Source organism: Protopterus annectens, chromosome 2.part1 (assembly GCF_019279795.1).
Source record: "Protopterus annectens isolate FY-2018-M chromosome 2.part1, PAN1.0, whole genome shotgun sequence".
In the NCBI taxonomy this organism is placed as follows: Eukaryota; Metazoa; Chordata; order Ceratodontiformes; family Protopteridae; genus Protopterus; species Protopterus annectens.
This window is the reverse complement of record NC_056729.1, coordinates 1,717,821,246-1,717,846,324: the sequence shown is the minus strand read 5'-3', so window position 1 is coordinate 1,717,846,324 and position 25,079 is coordinate 1,717,821,246. Positions and strand designations below refer to the sequence as shown.

The window sequence follows — 25,079 nt, the reverse complement described above, 5'->3', positions numbered from 1 at the left end:
AATTCCTATACAAAAGCCATGCAGCTGACCCAGAAACTATCTCACAGGGCCCCAAGGGAATTAAGGCCTCCACTGCTAAAAATCCATTACCTTCAGAGAGAGATTCCAGAGCTTTAGAAAGGTGGGGGAAAAAGGTATACACCTCGGCCACCTTAACCATGAGGGCATTAAACTTGCCAGTTCCATATGTTAAAGTACCAACAGTTTCTGTTATCACAGTTGAGAAGCAAAATGTCACAACCTGAACAACCAGACTTGAAGGAGTTGCAGGATTTGATGCATAGTGCAGAACAAGTGGGTAAACATACCTTGCAATGTGGTTTTGATGCTTTAGAGGCCTCATGTAGAGCTGCTGTTACAGGATCAGTCATACGTAGACATGCCTGGCTCAAAGAGCAAACCTTACCAGATCATGTCAAAGCTAAATTACTAGATGCCCTTCTGCAAAAAGGTGTATTATTTGGTGTTAAAGCTGAGGAGGTATTAAAGAAAATGGAGGAAAAGGCTAAATCAATGCAAACAGTGAAAGATTTCCTACAGGTACAACCTCCACGTTTCAGTAGAAATTGGCCTTCAAAAAATTGGTCCTTTCCAGCCACGGACAGACCCCAAAGAGGTAGATACAGGCGCCTGAGGGGCAGAGGGCAATCTCAAGGATCGTTTAGAGGCAGACAATGGCAAGCTCCTACACAAAGAGGTGGTGAGGATAGTTCACAGCCATTCAGAAAGCAGACCCAATGACTTTCCCCTTTGCATGCCAAGCAAGGCTCAAATGGCAGCACCTTTAGGCAGAAAACTTGCATTATTTTCGAAAAATTGGCATATTGTCACAAAAGACAAACGGATCCTGGACATTATAAACAGAGGCTACAGATTCCATTTTCACACCCTTCCAAAAATGAGAGGCATGCCAGGTAACATTGGACCTCATGGAGGCATACCTGCATGTCCCAATCAGACAAGATTGCAGAAGATACCTCAGATTTCTTGCAGGTTCAACCCATTATCAATTCTCTGCATTGCCCTTTGGCTTATCTACTGCGCCCAGAGTATTCACGAAATGCCTGGCATCAGTAATTGCCTACTGCAGACTTCAAGGGATGCAAATATACCCATATTTGGATGACTGCCTGATCCAAGCGGACAGCAAGCACATACTTCTGAAACATCTGGCTTTTGTAATAATGTTGTTGAATTCTCTGGGATACACAGTCAACAGAAAGAAATAAAGACTAATACCCTCTCAAACAATAATTTTCCTGGGTGCCAACTTGGACACAAACACCCAGATGGCCTACCTCACGCCAGAGAAACAGGGGCAACTAACTCAATACTTCAGAAAACTAGCAAATTTCACCAGGCTGACTGCAAGGAAAATCCTGCAGGCTCTGGGATTCATGGAATCTTGCATCCTACTAATCCCATGTGCAAAGCTGCATATGAGGAAACTTCAATGGTACCTGAAAAACCTATGGTCTCAACACAGCCACAGTTTGGAAACAATAATACCACTGATTCCATGTCTTCAAAAGGAATTTCTGTGGTGGGCTCAAGAATGCCAAAGGAACACAGGTCTCCCATTCTGCAAGCCTCAAGCAAATCAAGTCATCACAACAGACGCCTCTGACTACGCCTGGGGGGCGCACATGACAGATCGGTGCATTCGGGGCAAATGGTCCCAAAAAGAAAAGCACCTACACATCAATCAAAAGGAAATGCTAGCAGTAATAAATGCTATTATAGCTTTCAAAAACCTTCTGCATCCAGGTCAACTATTGATAAGGACAGACAACACCACAGTAATGTGGTACATAAACAGGGAGGAACCCATTCATACCCCCTATGCAGGCTGGCCATGTCTCTTTGGAACATGGCTCTGGAATTACAAATCAAACTTCAAGCACAGTACTTGCCAGGCAAGGAAAACACGCTGGCAGACAACCTAAGCAGAAATATGACAGATCCACACGAATGGAAGTTGCATCCTCAAGTTTTTACAGAGATAATTCAAGCATGGAGAAGGCCAGACATAGATCTCTTTGCCTCCCACAAAAATCACCAATTGGCAAAATTCTGCTCAAGGACCTTTCATCCACAGGCCTGGAGAGTGGACGCACTCTTTCAGTTGGACAACAATGACAGTTTAAGCCTTTCCACCTCTTCCTCTGCTGCTCAAAGTTCTATTAAAAACCAGAGCAGACAGACCAAAGATGATTCTCATTGCTCCAGACTGGCCAAGACAACACTGGTACCCACTCCTGAGGAGCCTGACGCATTCCCCACCATGGATCCTACCTCTAATGCCTCTTCTTCTGACTCAGCACAGCTTCAAAACTCTTCAGTCAGCTGAAAACACTCAATCTGGCCGCATGGAAGATTCCTTAACTTCACAACAGACCCTACTCTCCAAGGAAGTGCAGGATGTCATTTGGAGGCCAGAAGGCCTTCTACTAGAAAAGCTTACTCCGCAAAATGGAAAATGGTTTTGTGCCTGGAATGAGAAAAAGGGCCAGAATTCTGGAATACTGAATTTACCTCAAATATTACAGTATCGAGCTGAGATGCTAAGCAGTGGACTTTCATTCTCCTCCATCAAAATCCATGCCTCAGCCATTTCTGCAGAATACAACACTGATCCTCCTTTATTCTCTCACCCCCTCTTAAGACAGTTCCTCAGAGGGGCTAAGAATGTAAAACCCCCAAGGAAACAACCAGTACCTGCTTGGGACCTCAATTTCATTCTAGAAAAACTGACCTTGCCTCCTTTTGAGCCAGCTGCCTCAACAGAACTGCAATATTTGTCCTGGAAAACAGCCTTCCTTCTGGCTATCACCTCAGCTCGCAGGGTTTCGGAACTACAAGCCCTCATGGCTGTGCAGCCTTTCATTGTTTTCCATCAGGACAGAGTTTCCTTGCGAACCAATCCTTCCTTTATGCCAAAGGTGGTATCCAGGGTAGCTTTGAATCAGGCTATCCACTTACCTACCTTTTACCCTAATCCTCAAAACAAAGGGGAGAGACTACTACATTCCTTGGACATCCACAGACAGCTGCGTTATTTGGACAGAACAAAGCCTTTCAGAAAATCAGAGCAACTCTTTGTGTCCTATGCTACAGGAGCTCAAGGGAAGTCTATTTCCAAACAGACAATCTCAAAATGGATAGCCCACTGCATACGCTTTTGTTACTCTTTTCATGGTAAAACTGTACCTGCAGGCATCAGATCTCACTCCACAAGGGCCACAGCTACCTCTGCAGCTTTCCTCAGAGGAGTTCCTACCAAAGATATTTTGGAAGCAGCCACTTGGATTTCTGTGCATACCTTCTCCAAGCACCATCACCTACCATTATACTCCAAAAACAGAGCAGGTTTTGCCACTGCAGTCTTGCAGGGCATCCTGGCTCCTCCTAGTTCCACCTAGTGCCTACCACCCCTTTTTTAGCTTTGGGATTCTACCCATGTGTTATGACTGCAGCTGTATGCACGATGAACATAGTACAGTTTTGTACCTACCATAAATGTAGATGTTCGAGTGCTACTACAGCTGCAGTCCAGGTTTCACTCCCTCCTTCCCCTCTTGGGACAGGCCTATTGGCCAACACCTCCTCATACAACCTGATTGGGGTATTCATTTATGGTGTATTTGCTTGCAACTACTGTTTTTTGATTATATTGCATTGCATTATTACATAAATTTATGTATTGCCTTCCTTCTGGGTGCACCTGACATCTGGGGCAAGAAAAACTGAAGAAAATGGCGTCTGCTGGTTCTTTTATACCCCTGTCGCACTGACGTCAGGGAAGAGGCGACGACAACCGACGCCGGACCTAGACTTTGGAATTCGGCCGACCGAGGACACGCCTGACGGCAGGAAAACCCATCTGTTATGACTGCAGCTGTATTAGCACTTGAACATCTACATTTATGGTAGGTACAAAACTGTACTTTCTCTTCCCCTCCCATTCCGGTAAAGAGAATCCCAGATGTTCCACCCAATCTCAGGGAGCAAGCAATCGTAGAGGTCCAAAGATTGCTAGAAAGAGTCATCCAACCAGTCCCAGCAGACCAAGTTGGATTTGGAACTTACTCAAGATTCCTTTTGGTACCAAAGAAAACAGGGGAATGGAGACCTATCTTGGACTTCAGCAGACTCGACCAGTTCATAAAGAAAGAGAAGATGTTCTTCATCTCACATTGCTGCAGTCCTTACACTTGGGTAGTCCGCTGTCCTCGGTCGGCCCGAATATCAAAGTATAAGGCTGACGTCGGTCAAGGCGCATTTGACTGACATCAGGACGTCAGGGTACAAATGCGCATGACCGACGTCATATCCTCAGTCTTTTTTGCCGCATGGTCCGATGCAGAAGCAGTATTGCAAGTGCTGGTTGGCGTTCTGAAATTTTTCGTTTTCGGAGTTTCAGACCGAGTCAAAGTTGGCTAAGTACCCCGTTGGGAATATTTTAGTTTTTCTTGCCTCAGTGGTTTACCGGATGTCAGAAAAAGTGAATAATTGTATTTCTTGTGGGAAACAGATACCGCATAGAGACTATCATACTTTGTGTATTCCTTGTTTAGGGCCTGAGCACGACGTTGTTGGGTGTCGCTCTTGTGCTAGATTTAATAAGCGCACTATAAAGAGGAGATTAGATTGTGCCAGGTTAGTCTTTGGGAAGCGGTGCAATTATAAAATGCCGTCGGATGTTCCGACGCCCGCTTCTTCGAAGAAGCGCAAGGACAAAGCAGTGAAGCCTAGGCTAGAAGAACCGTCCGTGCGGACGCCGGTTCTTTAGAGGTGTCGGTGGAGCGGTGGTTCCACGGAGGTTTCTTTGGGATCCCAGGGAGACCTTGTTATTGCAGGATGTGGCCTCTCAGGAGGCAGGCCAGGGGGATGGGGCTTCTCAGGTTACTATACTCCCCTCCCTGCCTAGGGTGGTTAGGCCCTCTCCTTCTGTTTCCAAGGCTTCTCCGAGAGGCAGGCCAGGTTTAGCTTCAGTTGGTGTCACCCCTAGTTCTTCTGGAACTGTGCCCAAGAAGCATATGCTTAAAATGGCAGAAGATTTGATTACTCTGATTAGGGTTCTTTGCCCCTCCTGATAAGAGACCTAGGGTGGAGCCTGAGCTAGGGAGTTTTGAGCAGGCTTCGGATGTTTCAGAGTCTTCGGCTGAAGACTTGCAGGAGTACTCTCCTTATTCTGATTCTGATGTGGATGATTCTACTCCTCCTGCTTCTCCTCCTGAGCATTTTTCTTCTTCAGAACCACTTCATTGCATAAGGGAGCATTTTAAGTGGGAAGGTCAGGACTTCTCTGATTCCAGGAAAAGGCTTAGGGAATTTTTGTTTACCCCAGCATAGGCCTTTGGCTATACCTCCTGTTTTGGATGTAGTGGAAGATGTTTTTACAGAGGCTTCTCTTAATCCTGATTCTTTGCCTCCTGCTCCTGTTAAACCGGATAGGTATTACAGGGTGCCTGAAGTTCATAAGTATCTTTTAAGAGTCCTAGGGCAGACCCAGAAACTGTTAGCCAGGGGCCTAAAGGTGTTAAGGCTTCTGTTGTCAAGAATCCGGTTCCTGCAGATAAAGAAGCCAGGGCCTTGGATAGATGGGGAAAGAAAGTTTATACTACTTCCACTCTAGCTATGAGGGCTTTGAATTGCCAGTTTCACATGTTAAAATACCAAAACTATCTCCTTTCACAGTTGAAGTCTAAGGTTGATGCTCTGGCAGAAGGTATTGATTGTAAAGAGTTGCAAGATTTAGTACATGTTTCTGAACAGGTGGGTAAGCATTCTTTGCAATGTGGTTTTGATGCTGTACAGGCCTCGTCTAGGGTGGCTGCCACTGGGTCAGTTCTTCGCAGGCACGCCTGGCTGAGGGATCAAAATTTATCTGACCATGTTAAAACAAGGATTTTAGATGCTCCTTTACAATCTGATGTATTGTTTGGTTCTCCTGTTGAGGCAGTTTTAAAGAAAATGGAAGACAAGGCTAAGTCTATGCAGACTGTTAAAGATTTTTTGCAGGTTCAGCCTCCAAAGTTTAATAGAAATTGGCCTGCTAAAGGGTGGACGTATCCTTCTTATGATTCCCAGTCTAGGGATAGATCTAGACGTGGTAGAGGCAGAGCTCAGGGCTCTTTCAGGCCTAGAACAGGGAGTTCTCCTGCACAGTCTTCAGGTGAGGGCAGGGGTCAGTCCTTTCGTAAACAGACCCAATGACCTACCTTTTCAGCTGCCAGAGCCTTCTCGTCTGGCAGCACCTTTGGGAGGAAGGTTGGCACTTTTCAAAGAAAATTGGAGTTTAATTACCCAAGACAGATGGGTATTGGATATCATACACCAAGGTTACAGGTTTTATTTCCATACCTTGCCTCCTTTCAGAGACATGCCAGACGTTCCTCCTCAACAAAGAATAGAGGCTCACAAGCAAATTTCTCTGTTACTTCAACTAGGGGCCATACAGCCGGTCCCTATGCCAGAAGTGGGCCTAGGATTTTATTCTCGCCTGTTCCTAGTACCAAAGAAGGGGAACACGTGGAGACCAATTTTGGATTTATCTATCCTCAACACTTATCTGGACATTCCCAAGTTCAAAATGTTGACGTTACAACAGCTTTTACCTCTGCTGGGCAAAGATCATTGGATGGTAACTTTGGATCTCAAGGAGGCTTACCTTCATGTTCCTATCAGACTAAGTTGCAGGAAGTATCTGCGTTTGAGCTGGGACTTCTCACTATCAGTTCTCTGCATTGCCCTTTGGCTTATCTACTGCCCAGAGTGTTCACGAAAGTTCTGGCTCCAGTGATAGCTTTCTTCAGGCTAAAAGGAATACAGATCTATCCTTATTTGGACGACTGCCTGATTCTGGCTCAAGGAAGGGAAGAGCTTCTTCATCATTTGGAATATGTGATAGCAGTGCTAAGATGCCTGGGGTATTCTGTGAACGAAATAAAGTCCAGTCTAGTACCCTCTCAGGACATGTGCTTTCTGGGTGTAAGACTGAATACAGCATCCCAGATGGCCTTTTAACCCCGGACAAACAAAAGAGTCTTTCCCTTTACTTCCATCAACTATCTCATCAGTCCGGGCTGACTGCAAGGACAGTCCTTCAAGCCTTAGGGTTCATGGCATCTTGTATTCTGGTGCTTCCCAATGCCAAACTGCATATGAGGAAGCTGCAATGGTATCTCAAAATGTATGGACACAGCACTGCCAGGATCTGGACACTGTCATTCAAATAATACCTTGCATTCAAAAGGAATTTTTGTGGTGGGCTCAGGAATGTCACCTAAACAAGGGACTCTCTGTGACCCGGCCAGAGGCGAGTCAGATTTTAACGACAGATGCCTCAGACAAAGCTTGGGAGCTCATCTAAATGGAAAGTGGATACAAGACAAGTGGCCTGCCAGACTACAACATCTACATATCAACCTGAAGGAGATGTTAGCAGTCCAGTTTGCATTAATAGCTTTCAAGGATTTACTTCTTCCAGGGCAGGTGTTGATTCTAACAGACAACACAACTGTCATGTGGTACATCAACAAGCAAGGGGAACGATTCTTATCCTCTATGCAGGCAAGCAATGATTTTGTGGGAGACTGCTCTCAGTTTACAGCTCAATCTTCAGGCAAGGTTTCTGCCAGGAGCACAGAACTCCTTAGCAGATGTGTTGAGCAGGCAATTATGGATCCCCACGAGTGGAAATTGGATCCTCATGTATTTCAGAAATTGACAGTGTCATGGGGAACTCCAGACATAGATCTGTTCGCTTCTCCACTAAACCATCAGCTGCCAAAGTTTTGCACAAAAGGTTTCATCCCACAGCTTGGAAAGTGGATGCTCTTTCTTTCAATTGGAGCAATCTTCATGTGTATGCCTTTCCACCTCTGCCTCTCCTCCCAAAGGTACTTCTAAAGGTCAGACAGGACAAGCCAAGGATGATTTTAATAGCTCCAGATTGGCCTCGACAGCACTGGTACCCATTACTGAGAAGTCTGGTACGGAAGCCTCCATGGCCTTTGCCTTCGATTCCACACCTGTTGTCACAGGAGGACAGCCATTTGCTCAATGTCAAACTTCACTCTCTTCACCTAACAGCCTGGCATATTCTGTTTTGAACCATAGAGGGTCTCAACTTCCACAACAAGTTTTGAATGTGATTTTGGAAGCTAGAAGGCCTAGTACAAGGAAAGTGTACGCAGATAAATGGAAGAGATTTTTATTTTGGAGTGCAGCAAAGGATTTTGATGTTTCTGAGCCTAATTTCAGTGTGGCTCTTCAATATCTTACTGAGTTACTGGACAAAGGTTTGTCCTTCTCTTCTATTAAGGTTCATGCTGCAGCAATTTCAGCTCACTATGAATGTGACCCTCCATTGTTTTCTCATCCTTTGTTCAAGCAATTTCTTAGGGGGGCAAAGAATATAAGACCCCCACGTAGAGCTCCTACTCCTGCTTGGGATCTCAATTTTGTGTTGGAGAAACTCACTCTACAACCTTTTGAGCCTGCAGCTACTTCTGAGTTGAAATATTTATCATGGAAGACTGCCTTTTTGTTGGCCATTACCTCTGCAAGAAGGGTTTCTGAATTGCAGGCCCTTATGGCGGTTGAGCCCTTCTTGATTTTCCATAAGGATAGGGTATCTTTGCGTACTAATCCTTCCTTTATGCCTAAGGTGGTTTCTAGTGTGGCTTTAAACCAAACTATTCATTTGCCTACTTTTTATGCAAATCCCCAAAATAAAGGGGAAAAGATTTTGCACACTTTAGATGTACACAGGCAGTTGCGATATTATTTGGTCAGAACTAAAGGGCTCAGGCAATCTCAGCAGTTGTTTGTTTCTTTTGCTTTGAGTTCTCAGGGCAAGCCTGTGTCAAAACAAACTATTTCTAAGTGGATTGGGTTTTGCATTGCTTTCTGTTATTCCCATCATGGCAAGGAGATTCCAGCTGGGATTAGGCCTCATTCCACTAGGGCTACTGCCACTTCGACAGCCTTTTTGAGGGGAGTGGCGACTAAGGATATTTTGGAGGCAGCTACTTGGAGTTCAGTGCATACTTTCTCTAGGCATTATCACCTGCCACTTTTCTCTAAATCTAGGGCTGGTTTTGCCACTGCTGTTTTGCAGGGCATTTTGGCAGCTCCTGCTTCCTTGTAGTTTGGCCATCCTCCCTTACCTCTGCTTTGGGATTCTACCCAAGTGTAAGGACTGCAGCAATGTGAGATGAAGAACATAGTACAGTTTTGTACCTACCATAAATGTAGATGTTCGAAGATCCACATTGCTGCAGTCCAATTACCCTCCTCCTTCCCTCTGTAGTTAGAGGTGGTTGTGTGGGTTGGGTTGTAAATATTGTGTATATTGTATATATTGTACATATAATTAGTGCAAGGGTGGTTGGTTGTTTGCTGTCTTTTGGTTTTGACCTTTATTTTTAGGGTCTTCTGACATCTGGGGCAAGAAAAGACTGAGGATATGACGTCGGTCATGCGCATTTGTACCCTGACGTCCTGATGTCAGTCAAATGCGCCTTGACCGACGTCAGCCTTATACTTTGATATTCGGGCCGACCGAGGACAGCGGACTACCCAAGTGTAAGGACTGCAGCAATGTGGATCTTCGAGCATCTACATTTATGGTAGGTACAAAACTGTACTTTCCGAATGGTCATGCTTCAGTCCTTTTTTCCCTTTCTAGGGAAAGGCGATTGTATGTGCTCCATAGATTTCAAGGACGCGTACTATCACACAAAGATGAACAGATGCTCCAGAGATCATCTGCACTTCCGGCTGGGAGTCTATCATTACCAGTTTCGAGCTCTGCCCTTTGGTTTCACTACAGCCCCCAGAGTGTTCACCAAATGCATGGCAGTGATCACAGCTCACATGAGACGTCTAGGATTCCAGGTGTTTCCATACCTAGACGATTGGCTCCTCACCGCTGCCACCAGGCATCAATTGACTCAGGCAACACAATACACTCTGACACACTGCCATCAATTAGGCATTACAATCAACTTCGAAAAGTCTACCTTATCGCCATTGCAGCATACCGTTTTTATAGGAACAGAGTTAGATACCTCAACTACCACGCTAAGTCTCCCTGTTGAAAGAGTCTCTCTTCTCCGCCAAAACGTCAGCTCACTGGTGTCAAAGAACAAAGCTAGAGCAGCAGAGGTATTGAAGGTGCTAGGTTTGATGTCGGCAGCAATCCTGGCTATACCACTCGCAAGGATGCATATGCGAATTCTTCAATGGCTCCTCTTGGCTCAGTGGTCTTACCAGAAACTACCGATGCACCGCACGACTCTCATCACAGATTCTTGCAAGAGAGACCTTCGGTGGTGGTTGATGTCTCTTCATGTCACAATCGGAAGACCCTTTTCCCCCCCCAGTAGCCACTGTGACCACAGACGCTTCCCTGGTAGGGTGGGGGGCATTTTCAGGGAATGACTGCCCAAGGCACATGGACAGATCAAGAATCACATCTGCACATCAATGTTCTAGAGTTGAGAGCGGTGCATCTGGCATTGGCAGTACTTTCAAGACTCTCTCCCTCTAGGAGCTATTGCAATTCAGACGGACAACATGTCAGTAGTCTGGTACTTGAACAAGCAAGGCGGAACCAAGTCTTACCCCCTTTGTCGAGAAGCCCTCAGGGTCTGGCAATGGCCGTTGTCATCCCACTTTCTGTTAGCAATGTACATCCCGGGTTAATCGAACGTGATAGCGGACAAGCTAAGCAGGGCAATATTACTCCCTCACGAGTGGTCTCTCAAACAACAGGTTGCGGAGTTGATTTTCCGCAAATGAGGCCAGCCTTGCTGCAAGCTTTTTGCCAGCCACATCAATTCAAAATGCAGAAGCTACTTTGCCCTAATACCACCTCCCGGTCATCCCCTGAGAGATGCACTCTTACATGATTGGCCCCCGGGTCTCCTTTATGCATTTCCACCCTTCCCATTAATGTCCAGATTTTTACAGAAAGCAAAATCGCTGGGAAGGACTGTTATACTCATAGCCCCCTACTGGCCTCGACAGTTTTGGTTTCCATTTCTTCACCATCATCTGTTGAAAGATACATGGATCCTGGACCCAGTTCCGGACCTTCTGACGCACCCGTCAGGGGACCTTCATCCTTCACTGCAGTCCCTGAAAACTGACTGCTTGTCTAATCCACTTCCCCTAATTGCCAGGCTTCATTCAATTTCAGAAGATACAAGACAAATTCTCTTGTCTTCTCACAAGCCATCTACCAGGAAATTATATGGCAGTAAGTAGAAAAGGTTCTCAATTTGGGCCAGCACGCAGAACATTGACCCTTTCTGAGCTCCGCTATCTTCTATTTTTGACAAAAATTTTTAAGGAAGGGGCAGCAGCTGCTACAGTTCGGGTTCATTTAGCTGCCATCTTGGGTTTGGTGGCTCAAATGTTATGGACCATAAATTATCAAAGACTTTTCTTAAAGGCTTTCTTCATATGATACCTCCGTTCAAAATTCCCTATTCTCCCTGGAATTTAAACCTTATGCTGTCTCAAATTATTCTTCCTCCTTTTGAAACAGCATCTTCTTGTGATCTCAAATTTTTATCCTGGAAAACAGTATTTCTTGTGGCCATTACTTTTGCCCGTAGAGTGTCAGAACTTCAAGCATTATCTATCAGACCTCCCTACATGATTTTCCATGCTGATAGTCTCTCTCAGAACAAACCCCTTATTTTTACCTTAAGTTTGTTCCGAGTCAGATATCAATCAGGTCATTGAGCTGCTAGTCTTTTTTTCTCAACCACTCTAGTAAATTGGAATACATGCTGCACAAACTTGATGTTCACAGACAGCTCAGATTTTCTCTTGACAGAACTAAGGATATTAGAAAATCAGACCAACTTTTTGTATCCTTCTCTGAAGCAAGAAAAGGCAATCCAGTGGCTAAAACAACCTTATCTAAATGGTTATCCGATTGTATATCCTTTGTTTATGAAAATGCGAGCATGCCATTAACACACAAACCTAAGGCTCATTCTACTAGAACAGTCTCTACGTCTTCTGCTTTTCAAGCTAAATTGCCCCTTGACAATATTTGCGCTGCAGCCACTTGGTCTAAGCCTCATAGCTTTATCACGCATTACAAAGTAGATAAGGCTTCAAGGGACAGGTCTTCCTTTGGTTCCACGGTACTGAAGAACATGCTCCCATGAGCCACCCAGGGTTGAGGGTGCTAGGGACGCTACCCATCAGTGAGAATAAACAGTGAGATTTAACAGCTTCACATAAAGAAGTTATGTACTTACCATAATGTTCCATGCGAGTTGTTTATCTCACCTTTATTCTCATGTCCCTCCCTCCTTCCCCCTCCTGGCTGACTGTTGACTTAGAGGCTAGTACTATCCTGGTTATTCAATATTATATATATATATATATATATATATATATATATATATATATATATATATATATATATATATATATATATATATATACTGTTACTCGCAGCAAACAAGATCTGAGGTAATTCCAGCAGTGCATTGTGGGATAAGGGGCTTGGTCTCGAGCTATTGACAAACCTTGAGCTTTGCTATAGGCCGTGTCGGAGCCTAGGATCGGCTCCGAACCCATCCGTGAGAATAAAGGCGAGATAAGCAACTCACATGGAACGTTATGGTAAGCACATAACTTCTTTTTAGTGATTCCCTTTTGGCCAAGACAGCATTGGTTCCCTCTTCTGCAATTAGCCAAGGGCCCATCACTACATGTTACTTCACCGGATGGACCTACTCACTAAGGACAAGGAATTTCTGATTCACCCACACTTGTCAACTCTTCACCCGACCTTGTGGGTGATCAACTTTTGATTATTTTAGGCACCTTTTCTCTAATGATGTGCTTAGGGTTTGCAGGAGGCCAGGAAACCTACTACTAGAAAATCTTGCATTTCCAAATGGACAAGATTTTCTGTCTGGTGCCAAAAAAAGAAAAGGACCCCTTTTTGTTGGATATTCCTTGGGTATGTGGAAATGTTTTTACTTATTGTCTAGACAGCAAGATGTATTCCCTTTTCTGTTGTAATTCCCATGGTTTTGTAAACTTTGTCTGATGTTGGCTGTAGCTACTGCAAATTCAAAGTACAGCTAGCTTCAATTTTTAACTTTCAGTTTGGATTCTTTAATCCATCTCTGTCAGTCCACAAACTGTGCAAGACCTTTCTGAAAGGGACCTTTCTTAAATGCCTTTGTTTTAAAAACAGTACTCTTCCTTGGGACATGAAGCTATGTTTGGAGTCCTTCACTAAAACACCCTTCAAGTTTGCATCTTCAGTGGCTTTAAGTTCTGTTCTTGGAAAACCCTGTTTTGGTGGCTAGCACTTCACTAAGCGAGTATCAGAATTACAGATGCTGTTTTCTGCTCCTCCATATCTGATGCTTCACCAAGGCAAATTATCATTAAAAACAAATCCTCCTTTTGTACCTACGGTAACGAAGGGGACAGATTTGAAATCAGCCCATTCATCTACCCATCTTCTTCCCTAATTAGTCTTAACAGGGTAGAGCATCTCCTACACAGAGGCTGTAGTTGTACATGGACAAATCCACTTTTACCTTTACAGAAGTTAAGATAAGTAAAGGTCCTCCTTTGTTCAGACTCTTGTCTTCTAACAGACTGGGTAGGAAGATATCCAAAATAATTCTTTTCAGGGTCTTTCTGGCTGCATATCCTAAGCACACTCCAGAAGAAACATATTATTGCCAACTAAACCAAGAACTCCTTTTACAGGATACATTTCATGTTCTACTGCAGTTTTCAGCAATTATTTTTGAGAAAATTTGTACATCAGCAGCAACATTGTCTACATAATATGGCTTCACCAAACATGGGCTGAGTTTCATTTCTAGAGCTTTTTGAGGTATCTTGTCATCACCTGGAAATTAATGTAGCTTGGGATTCTGCCATTGACTGTGTAATTGGATGGACTTGATGAAATTGGATACAGGAGGGTATGCACTTGTCATAACACTTGATCCTTTTCATTGTAGTCTGCCTAATATCACACCTCTCCCTTTATCCCCTTTTCAATTTGTCACATTTTCAGAGGACCTGGGTAGACTAACCTGAAACCCTGCTGCCCATTCCTGTTTATAGTTACAAGACTTTGCCCTTCAGATCTTATTAGCATCTAGTCTGCAAACTCTGTTTGTGAAGCAGATGGTTGCAGGGGAATTATGGGATATTTCTGTAGGACCTCGGAACATGGAGCACTAGCTCAAGGACTGGATCCTATCCTATGAATAGCTTTTGTCTCACTAGTTGCATCGGATGGATTTTGAAAGGATCCAGAAGTAGAACAAGTGCAAAACTTGCATTTTATTTTCACATGTAAAGTTTCTCTCTCATACTGGATAAGATATTCATGTTTAAAAATTGCAGGTATACACTTAAACTGTCCATTTTACAAATGGTGTAGCATGGTGACATAAGTGGTCGATATCTGCCTTGCCACTTATTCTGGGGTTTTAAGCAGATTTTCTCCCCAGAATTGTGCAGATTTATTGACTTAATTATCCATCTTTTGTACTTTTCGTTTACATGATTTGTCGTAACATATTTGTCCTTGGTGACTGATGATATAAGTTTATGGGGATATACAAAATATTTTGCTCAGAATTTGGTATTAACTGGGTTACTTGAGCTGGGAGTGTTCAGTTTCCCCTTTCAGTTTACAGTAAAAACCTACTCACTGAAACTTTCACTTTAAGGCTTCTTTTAGCATTTTGTTGAGGATCATTCAGTGGTGGTTAGGAATAAACCATTTCCATTGGTCTGGAAAGAGCAGTGGGTCAACATCTTTTCTTTTAGGCAGAATGCTTGCTGTTTAGGATTTCTCCTGTTGGAATGAATATGTAAAGCGAGTACTCTGTCGTCTTCCTTACACCGTTAAATTTTCCAGTGCATGTTCTAGTCATGCAGCTTTCAAGCCAGGCGTAGTCCAAGGCGTCTGTTGTGATGACTTGATTTGCTTGAGGCTTGCAGAATGGGAGACCTGTGTTTCAAGACAGATTTTTGCCTTGGTCCTTCTAGACCAGCCCTATTTTAGGAAGGGAAAGAAAGGTTGTATTGGTTTAGTTCTTCAGCATGTTGTTGAAACTCCTTTTACCAGCATATTGCCAAGTGGTCCTGCCAACTTGTTGGAAACATTTCTAATTAATATGTTGTTGACCAGACTAGAATGTGCTTTGCATTTTGGAAAGAAATAGTAAACATAGGAATGAATTTCATTTCTAACACATTTACATCTCATATGTTCAGCTTGGGATGAGTTGAATTGCTTTAACAAACAAGCTAAACTTTTTTTTTTTGCTTGCATTTGTAGCCTCCGTACCCATCAGGACAAAATGCCACCCCACCTACACTGGTGTATTCCCAGTCCCCACAGGCAATGAATACACAGCAACAGACAAGATCACCGGTAAGTACCTGAGCAAAATATGTACGTATATGTACATGATATATAATGCATAAGCGGATGGTTTTGTGCCCTGTGACTGTTTCAAGATGGCTTTCTCTTAGTGTGGATTCTTAACTTGGATTATAGACTGATCACAGCAGACCCATTGCAATCCTTAGTCCAGGGACAAGTATATAAAGTAAGGGATCCAAGGAGTGTACGGTAATGTAGAAACATATACGCAACTTCTTGCCACCTATAAAATTACCCAGCATCCATCTGCCTGTCCAGCACTAAACATTCTACACAGCTATGTTCCCAGTTGGTCATTGCGATCCAGTGACCAAAAACTCCTTTCTATCTACAAATCTGTTGTATCCGCTGGGTATTGTCTGTACTCATATGAGGTTGCTAAGGCCCAGAACCCCTTACCTATATCCATCAGGTCTATACCCTCCCTCCCATCTGTCGAAACAGACTTCCTAGCTGTAATCTGGCTGTCTTGCTCAAAACCAGAATAACCTGAGTCCCTAAATGTGAGCCAGTACACCTTCATCCCTTATACCTTTTAACTCTCCCTTCTTCACTTACCTCCTTATTGATACCCAATTCTCTTCCCTGACTCTAAATATATCAGAAGCCTCTTTTTTCCTCACTTTATATTGCAATGCTTATTTGTATTAGACTAACTTACCTTTAATTTCTCTACAAACTTTCCAAAATTTTTCTAAATATTAAATGATTGTCATATACCTTGTATCTATTCTTATTTTCTGCTTTGTTACAATTCTTTAAAGTGCAGATGTTTTTGTTTTATTTTTGAAGGTTGTAAAATTATTCTTAAAATGTTTTGTAATAATTTTGAGCTTTTCTCCCCAGGCCGCTGCTGAAAATGGGCTTCTACCTGGTCAGACTCTCCCTGTAATGGAATGTTAATAAATAAATACAGAAATGTGGTGTAACAGCATAGAAGAACTGAGAGAGTTTAATTGTTAAAGCAGTGCATGCATTAAAGGCTAGGTGAAGGAAAACACTTTAAGTGCATTCACTACAAAGTGACATACAAACCCACATATTAAAGGGAGCCAGAGGACGACAGTCATAGATCCCAGAAGTAAACCTCAGTAGCAGAAGAGGTTTCATGAAGAGCGCACACTGTTGTGCTGCTTGTTTAATCGTATAAAAAGCAGTGTGTCTATGCCTGCATGGAAATCTAAGCTACCTTCTTTCTCAGGATTATACGATTTTAGGAAGAGTGCTTAACTTGGAACTTTGGTTTTGAGTCTCAAGCTAATTTACCTTTTAGGGTTGTATTATAAGGTGTTTGGGGAAGACATTTGATCCCACAGTTGCGGACCAAGGATAGAGAATACACTTTAGTGTAAAGCACTGTTCTTAACCTCTAGAAAAGCAGCACCAATGGTACTGGTTCATAGGTAGGTATGAGGTTATTAGCCCTAGGGCCTATACAAGCCTAGCCATAACGATTCCTTGGGTATTGCTTCCCACAAATATTTACTTTCCTGGACTCCTGTCTAGCAGGGCTACTGATGTGATCCCTAGGGTGAATTTCCTATCTCCCATCCAATCGTCAAGGTTCCTCTTGAAGACTGCCATTGAGGCGCTCTGCCTGACATATATGGGCAGCCTATTCCAGAGTATGGGGAGTCTCTGGGTCAGGAACTTATCCCTCCAGCATGTTCTATTCATCGTGATGACAAGGTTAAGATCCCTGGAGCATGTGGCTCTGAGAGATTGGGATTTCTTCAAGTGTAGCATGTCCAACAACTCTGGGTTTGACATGGCCTTGTATATTAGGCAGAGATTGCCTCTGAGTAGGCGATATGCGACAGAGTAATAGCTGGAGTTTCTTTAGACGGTCAGCATAATGCATCTGCTTTAGGCCTGTGATTCTTTTTGTGAGGTACTTCTGCGGCCTTTCTAGTTGTTGCACATATCTTGTGAGGTGCATACCAAGCGGGGCATTGTATATTCTATACTGGGTCTGAGGGATGAGTACAGAGGGACAATGACCTCCTTTTTTCTGGATGAAAAGCACTTAGTGATGAGGTGCGCCACATAGAAGGATTTTCTAAATGTTGTGGCTATGTGGTTATCAAAGGTGAGACCACTGTCCACCTGTGTCCCTAGGTCTCTTCACACTTTTGGTGTTAGTGTACTGCCACCAATGTGGTAGTTCACAGGTACGTGGTTTTTCCCAAAGGGGACAACTATACATTTTTTGGCATTTAGCTTGAGCCCATTGCTATGGCACCAGGCATCTGTTTTGGCAAGGCCCTTTTGTAGAATATCCACATCATCTGGAGATTCAGTAATGGCTCCCAGCTTGCAGTCATCTGCGAACTTTGTAAGCCAGAGTCCCTTAGTGTTGGCCTGTACTTCAGAGAAGTAGATGCCAAACAAGAATGGTCCCAGGACAGAACCCTGCGGTACACCACTTGTCACTTGTCTGGAGCTGGATTTGGAGTCTGCTACTTTTACGTGTGTATTCTGTCAGTAAGCAATCCATCGAGTGATGTAGGGATTAATGCCAAGCTTAGTAAGTTTATCTATGATTCCAGAGTGGGGGATAGTGTCGAAAGCCTTGGTGAGGTCCAGGTAGACTGTGTGACCCACCTTACCCTCGTCCACGGCTCTTGAGACTGATTCAAAGAAGCCGATCAGGTTCAGGAGGCAAGATCGGCACGTCAGGAACCTAAACTGGGCGAGGTCCAGTGTTTGAAGGTTGCCAATGTCTTTGTTTAGAAGTTTCATGATAGTACGTTCCATGGCTTTGCAGATCAAGCTTGTCAGACTGATGGGATGGTAGTTCCCGGGATCCAAAGTAGACCCCCCCCCCTTGTGGAGTGAGATGACTGTAGCTGTGCGCCACTCTGTGGGCATAAAGCCTGAGGTGAGGCTATAATTAAACATGACACACAGGTGTGAGGTACCAGTTCATTTTTTTAGTTCATGCAGTGCACAGCCCGGGATGTCATCTGGTCCCATGGATGCTGTATTCTTGGCTTTGGAGAGTGCTGATTTTACCCGAGTGGCCATGATTACTGGAATTTGGCATTCTTTCAATATTGAGATGGGCCCTTTAGGGGGTGAGAGGGGGGGGGGGTTTGGCACTGAATCTGTGTGGCAGGATATTGGTAGTATCCTTGGGATCAGTATATCTAGTGCCATTCTGCTGTAGCTCAGAGCAGATCTGAGTATTGCTGTTTAGATTCTTGACATAGCTGTAGAATGTGTTGTGGTTGTCTTTGGAATCTTTGGCAATTTTGTTTTTGTAAGTAGCTTTGGAAGATTTTATGAGGGATCTCAGCTTTCTACTTAGGCTGGTGATAATTTTTTGAATCCTGGGTTCTTCCTCTTTTCTGCAACAGTTTCTTCCTTCTGTTGTACAACTTGTTTACGGCAGGGGACCACCAGATTGGCTTCCGTTTTTTGGAGGACAGCGTCTTGGTTCTATTTGGGACGGCTCAGTCCATGCACGAGTGAATGTGCTTGTACGACACCTTAGTGTAGGATTCAGCAGGTGAACTTCTAGTTCCCCATATGCATGGGTGTCATGAAGTTTACTGCTGAGTTGAGAAGCATGAAGTTTGCTTTGGAGAAGTTTTTTTTACGGAGGTTTCCTTAAAGGGGGGGGGTGGGATGTGTATGTCAAAGGTGATTATAGGTTCATAGGTTCATACTAAGCTAACTGCCCTTGCGAGCCATTTTAAGCCTAGCCAATTATCTCTTGTTAGACTCAAACCCTGCACATTGTGTTGTTAAGGCAAACCCCTTAACCATTAGGCCACCCTCCCAACCCTTATTTTATGCTTATGGTCTGATCTGACCAACAAGGGGGTGACCACTGGTGTGGAGCATTGATCTCCCATGTTGGTAATTACCAGGTCTAGAATATTGGTACCCCTGGTTGGACTATGAATTAGTTGCTCTAGGGCATTGGAATTTATGAATTCCAAGAACTGTTGTGCAAAGGTGTTGGTACAGGAGTAGTTTTCCCAGTTAATGGCAGGGTAGTTTAAATCACCCAGTATTAGGGTGTTTGGTTGTATTTTAATATTTTCCAATATGTTTAGAAAAGTGTAGTGAGAATCTTGGGGCATGGTGGGGGATCTATAGCAAGTTACAATTTGTATTGCAGTCTTGTCTAGTGTTAGTTGCACCTGGAGAATTTCAGATGCATTGTGTTGGGCTACCAGTCTGGAGGTGGTGAATATCCTTGGTGAATATGGACACTCCTCCACCTTCAGTGTTTCGGTCCTGGTTTGGTGGCTGAAAAGTGTGGTATGCGTTGTAGCCTGGTATTGCAGGGGTGCTCTCTGAAGCTTTGAACCAGGTCTCAGTTACTGCACATATCAATGTTCTATTTTTGGATACAAGTTTACATACCAGTGAGGAAGTATTAGAACATGAGCGTACATTAACCTTATTTTTTTTTACAGGTAAACAGCTCTTTGAAGAAAGCAAGTCTTCATTGTGATTCATAACACAAACCTAAAGATTTTATTCGAAAGACTTGAGGTCAACTGATGCAAGTGGAGTAGCAGGGTAACACCTTGACTGGGTCCCTCTTGACCCAAGGTTGATTGTCAGATTATGTGCTGGGTGCTTGAGGGCACTGACAGAGGAGCACAGGGCATGCTCATCCAGTTGTGGGTGTGGCATGTGTACAGCAGCAAAATCCCACTCAGGAGGGTGGTTGGCAGTAATATTTTAGGACAGACTTGTGGCTCACCAGTGCCCTTCCCCCCGAGCCTCCCCCAACAGTCCTGTCAGGACAGGCTGCTCTGTCAGTATATCTAGTAGATTTGTTGTTTATTTTTCTTGTTTTGGTATCCTGTTACTTTCATTTGAAGAGCGTTTCTTGCATTTAAACAAAACAAAAAAAAAAAATAGGGAATAAAGCTCGCTTTCCTAGAATGCCGGGGGGGGGGGGGGCACATGATGGGACATGCTCTTTTTGTAGCTTGTCTTTGATTTTTGAGCCTCCATTTTTTTAATCTCCCTGTTTTTGCTTTCTGAAACTTTTGTTTGCCTTCCTGGGATTATTTTGTTTCCTGTGAAAGGAACATTTGCTAGAAGTAACATTCCTGTTTTTGCATGGAGGGTTGAAAAATCTGGATAACCCCTGAGTTGACATCCCCTTTCATTAAATCTTTTGAGGTACTCTGCACAGGAAGGGAACAATACCTCTTTATTCAGGGAAGCAGTAAATATTTCAGCTTTGACATCCTGTAGTAAATTCCGAGAATGTAACCAGAAACATTCTGGCTCTATCCTTGGTCCTCTCCTGTTCTCCCTCTGTATTAATGATCTCCACTCTGTAATTCCTCAAGCTACCTGCATTCAATATGCAGACGACTCTACTATCATTTGTTCAGCATCCACCTCCTCTGATCTAACCACTCTAACACAAAATACATTCAACACTGTAGAAACATGGTTTACTAGACGGTATCTACTTCTCAATGCCAAAAAAAACAAACTTCTCCTCTTCACCCCCACCACTCGTACCTCTCCACTTAACTTCTATCTACTCAAACAACAAAACTATCATCTCTCCTGACTCTACAACAAAACTACTTGGTATTACCATTGATAACAATCTCTCTTTTGACCAACACATCAACAACACTATCAAAACTGTTAACAGAAAAATTGGATCATTATACCGTATAAAACCTTTTCTTACCCAATCAACTAGAGCTATTATTGCTCACACCCATCTTATATCAACTCTCTTCTATGCCTCTCCTATCTTCACCAACCTTAAAAAAACTAACCTAAACAAACTAGCAACTTGCTATAATAACATTGCCCGCTTCGCCACTAGTAACCCTTTTAGAACACATCACTGCCTCAATTTGAAACAGTTAGGCTGGCTGGAACTACAAAACTATCTTAATATTTCACAACTTACAATTGCCCACAAACTACTGTACCAACCTAGTAACACCCCTATACTTTCACAACTACTACTCCATTATAACAATCTCACCTCTCTTCGTTCCTCCTGTAAACTTATGACCAAACCCATAAAGGCCCACAACTTAGCTGGTGACTCTCTTTTCACCAATACTGTAGGCAGAGTATGGAATTTGCTGCCTACAGAGTTAACACTAATCTCATCCCTACCTCTCTTCAAACAACAAATCAAACTACATTACCAAAACCACTGGCTCTGTTCTTGTAGTACTCCAGGCTAACTTCCCTCTCCTTACTCTCTCCTTACCTTTTACCCTTCCTTCTGCCTGAAACCAAACATCTACCCTGCTTCCCTTCCCCCTGTCCTCTTTTGCTCTGACCTACATCTACTGTCTCTCCCACCTCATCTTGACTGTCTTTTTTCTTCTCCTCTCTTACTTATGATTCTGGCCTTGTGCCCTATCTTCTCTTTCCTTCATACTCCTTCCACTTCCCTTCCCTTCTAGCTTTTACTGTAATCTTCTTGGCTGTTGCCTTACTGCATAACCATTTGTTTTAGGTAAACTTGCCTTGAAATCTACAATACATTGTGTATGAATTTAAATTTTTGAGTTCCTTAAATGTATGCTGATTTTGACTACATAGTTGATTTAAATGTATATTTGTATGTGTAAGTCTTTATTAACAATTTGTCAATCTGTCTTGCTTATGTTATGTGTGGAGCTTTTCTCCCCGGGCCTCTACTGAAAATGGACATATATCCAGCTAGACTAGCCCGGTCAACAAATGTAAAATAAAATAAACATTTTATTAACTTATGGCGGCTGCTCTATTAACATGTCATAAGAGCATTTTAGATATTGTTTGATTACAAAAGGATTCACTCATTTTCTTGTTGGTTGCCATGATTACAAAAGGACACAGAAGATGATGAATTCAGAGATGGCTTAGTCTTTGAAAAAGGGTAGTTAGCAACTAACTTCCTCTTATTGTCAAAGGAAACCAGCAGAAACGTTGACACATGAGCCTGACAATTCACTATCCTAAAGTCTGAGCTGAAAGAAGTGTTTACTTACTTTTCAAAAGGTTAATTTATCAGCTGCTTGTACATGCACACCTGCCTGTGGACAATCAAGCAACTTGTAGATGTCCTTCAAGAATGCAACTGTTGTCATAACATGTGGGTTGTCCTGCCTCAGGCAGCCCTCGGTCGGCCGGATTCCAAAGTCTGGGTCCGACGTCGGCTGATGTCGCATTTCTCTCCGTCAGAGCGGCTGGAGTACATAAGCATCAGCCGACGCCATTTTCTTCAGTCTTTCTTGCCGCGGTGCCGAAGCAGAAGCAGTTCGCAAGTGCCGGTCGGTCAGCTCCTGTATTCTTCGATACCGAAGTCATCAAAAAAGCTAAGTACCCCGTTGGGGACCTTTTCTTGCCTCAGCCGATGTCAGAAATTACTGAAAAAGTTAACAATTGTCTTTCTTGTGGTAAACAAATACCACATAAGGATTTCCACTCTTACTGTCTTCCTTGCCTGGGCCCAGACCACGACGTCTCGGCCTGTGTAGCCTGTGCTCGCTTCAACACGCGCGCACTCAGGCGCCGGGCGGAGTTCGCTGAATATTTTTTCGCCGATAAATTTGCTTACACCATGCCGTCGGACCTTCCGACATCGCAAACTCCCAAAAAGCGAAAAGACCGGGACCGACATCCTCGGCCCGTGTCTACCACCGACTCCACGCCAAAACCTAGCGCGAGTGCTCCGGTTCCCTCTGAGACTGTCTCTCCACCGCTCCGAACCGAAGATACCGCATTACCGACGACTCCGATTCCGGACATCACTCCTCCAGTTATCGATTTTCCTCCGGATACCGAAACCGAGGAAATGCCCGAGATCATTGCTGTAGACAAGGTCACTCCTGCACGTGGAGCTGCCAGGCCTCCTATGGCCATGTCTATTAAGGCCTACACTAGGGCTAAGGCAGCCAGCAAAACAAAGCATATTACTTCTAAATCTTTACCTCAGACTACTCCAGAGACACAAATTATGTCCATGGCTGCTGATTTAATTTCCATGATTAGAGGTTCACAGGCCCATCCTGAGAGAGGATCCCAGCCTCCTTCTGACAAAAGGCCCCGGGTTGAACCCTCTGACCCTATTCCTTCAGATGAAGATTCTGAGGGCTCTGTCCACTCGGATAGCCAGGAAGAGCTCTTCCAGACCTATGAGGACTCGGATGCAGAAGATTCCATCCCCTCGGCCTCCCCTCCTGAGGATATTTCTTTTGGGGAAGTTCTGCACACCATGAGGGAACATTTCAAGTGGCAAGGTCAGGAATATTCTGATTCTAGGAAACACCTTAGGACTTTCCTTAAGAAGCCCCAGCACAGGCCCTTAGCTATTCCTCCTGTACTTGATGTTCTGGATGATTTATATTCTGACTCTAGTGCTACCCCTGATTCTCTTCCTCCTGCTCCAGCCAAGCCAGACAGGTATTACAGGGTCCCAGAAACTCATTCCCATTTATTCAGGGCCCATACTGCTGATTTGGAAACTATTTCACAGGGGCCTAAAGGTGTTTCAGCCTCCACCTCTAAAAATCCATTGCCCTCCAACAGGGAAGCTAGGTCATTAGAGAGATGGGGCAAAAAGGTTTACACATCCACTACCTTATCTATGAGAGCTTTAAATTGCCTTTTTCATATGTTGCAATATCAGGATTACCTGTTAGAAGATTTACAAAAAACATTAGCCACTCCTGATCCTTTAGACAGGAAGACATTGCAGGAAGCTGTACATAACACTCGGCAAGTAAGCAATCACTTCCTGCAGTGTGGATATGATGCACTGGAAGCTTCATGTAGGGCAGCTATGACAGGGGCAGTCATTCGTAGACATGCTTGGTTAAAAGATCAGCCTCTACCAGATCATGTAAAAGCAAAACTTCTGGATGCACCTTTGGAAAAGAACAAGCTTTTTGGTGCGAATGCTAAGGATGTGTTAAAGACCATCGAAGAAAAAGCAAAATCAGTTCAGACGGTGAAAGATTTCCTCCAGGTTCAACCCCCCAGATTCAGTAGGAATTGGCCTTCTAAAAACTGGTCCTTTCCTAATCCAGAAAAGTTTCAAAGGGGTAAGAACAGACGTAGCCGAGGAAGAGGCCCTTACAGGGGACGACAATGGCAGCCAGGAAACCAAAGAAGTGACGCAGGGGTTTCACCTGCCCCACAACCACAATCTCAATGACTTTCCTCTACTACCGCCTACCAGGGAACAAATAGAAGCTCCCTTGGGTGGGAAATTATCTCTGTTTGCAGAAAATTGGCACAGACTGACAAAGGACAAATGGATTTTAGACATTATAGACCGAGGGTACAGGTTTCATTTTCATACCTTACCAAGAAAACAAGGCATGCCAAACCTACCACAAAACCAGAAGGCAGAGGCTGTCAAGCAAATCACTCTACTGACTCTGATGAAAGCAATAGAAAGAGTACCACAACAAGAACAAGACCAGGGGTTTTACTCAAGACTGTTCCTTGTTCCAAGAAAAGAATCTCAATGGAGACCAATACTGGACTTGTCCGCATTAAACACCTTTCTCATAGTACCAAAGTTCAAAATGCTGACTCTACAGCAACTCCTTCCCATGCTGGGCAAGGGGTCTTGGCTGATTACTCTGGACTTCAAGGAGGC

At 43.8% G+C, this 25,079-nt stretch overlaps 1 protein-coding gene across 7 annotated transcripts in view; it reads left to right on the top strand.

Annotated features, from left to right (window-relative positions):
- Positions 1–25,079, top strand: part of EIF4G3 (eukaryotic translation initiation factor 4 gamma 3) — a 3,593,176-nt gene that overhangs the window by 356,664 nt on the left and 3,211,433 nt on the right. For all 7 annotated transcript variants that reach the window (XM_044063163.1, XM_044063168.1, XM_044063165.1 and 4 more), the window contains exon 2: positions 15,365–15,460. In XM_044063163.1, the coding sequence (XP_043919098.1) occupies positions 15,365–15,460 (96 nt within the window). The remainder of the gene's footprint in view (positions 1–15,364; positions 15,461–25,079) is intronic.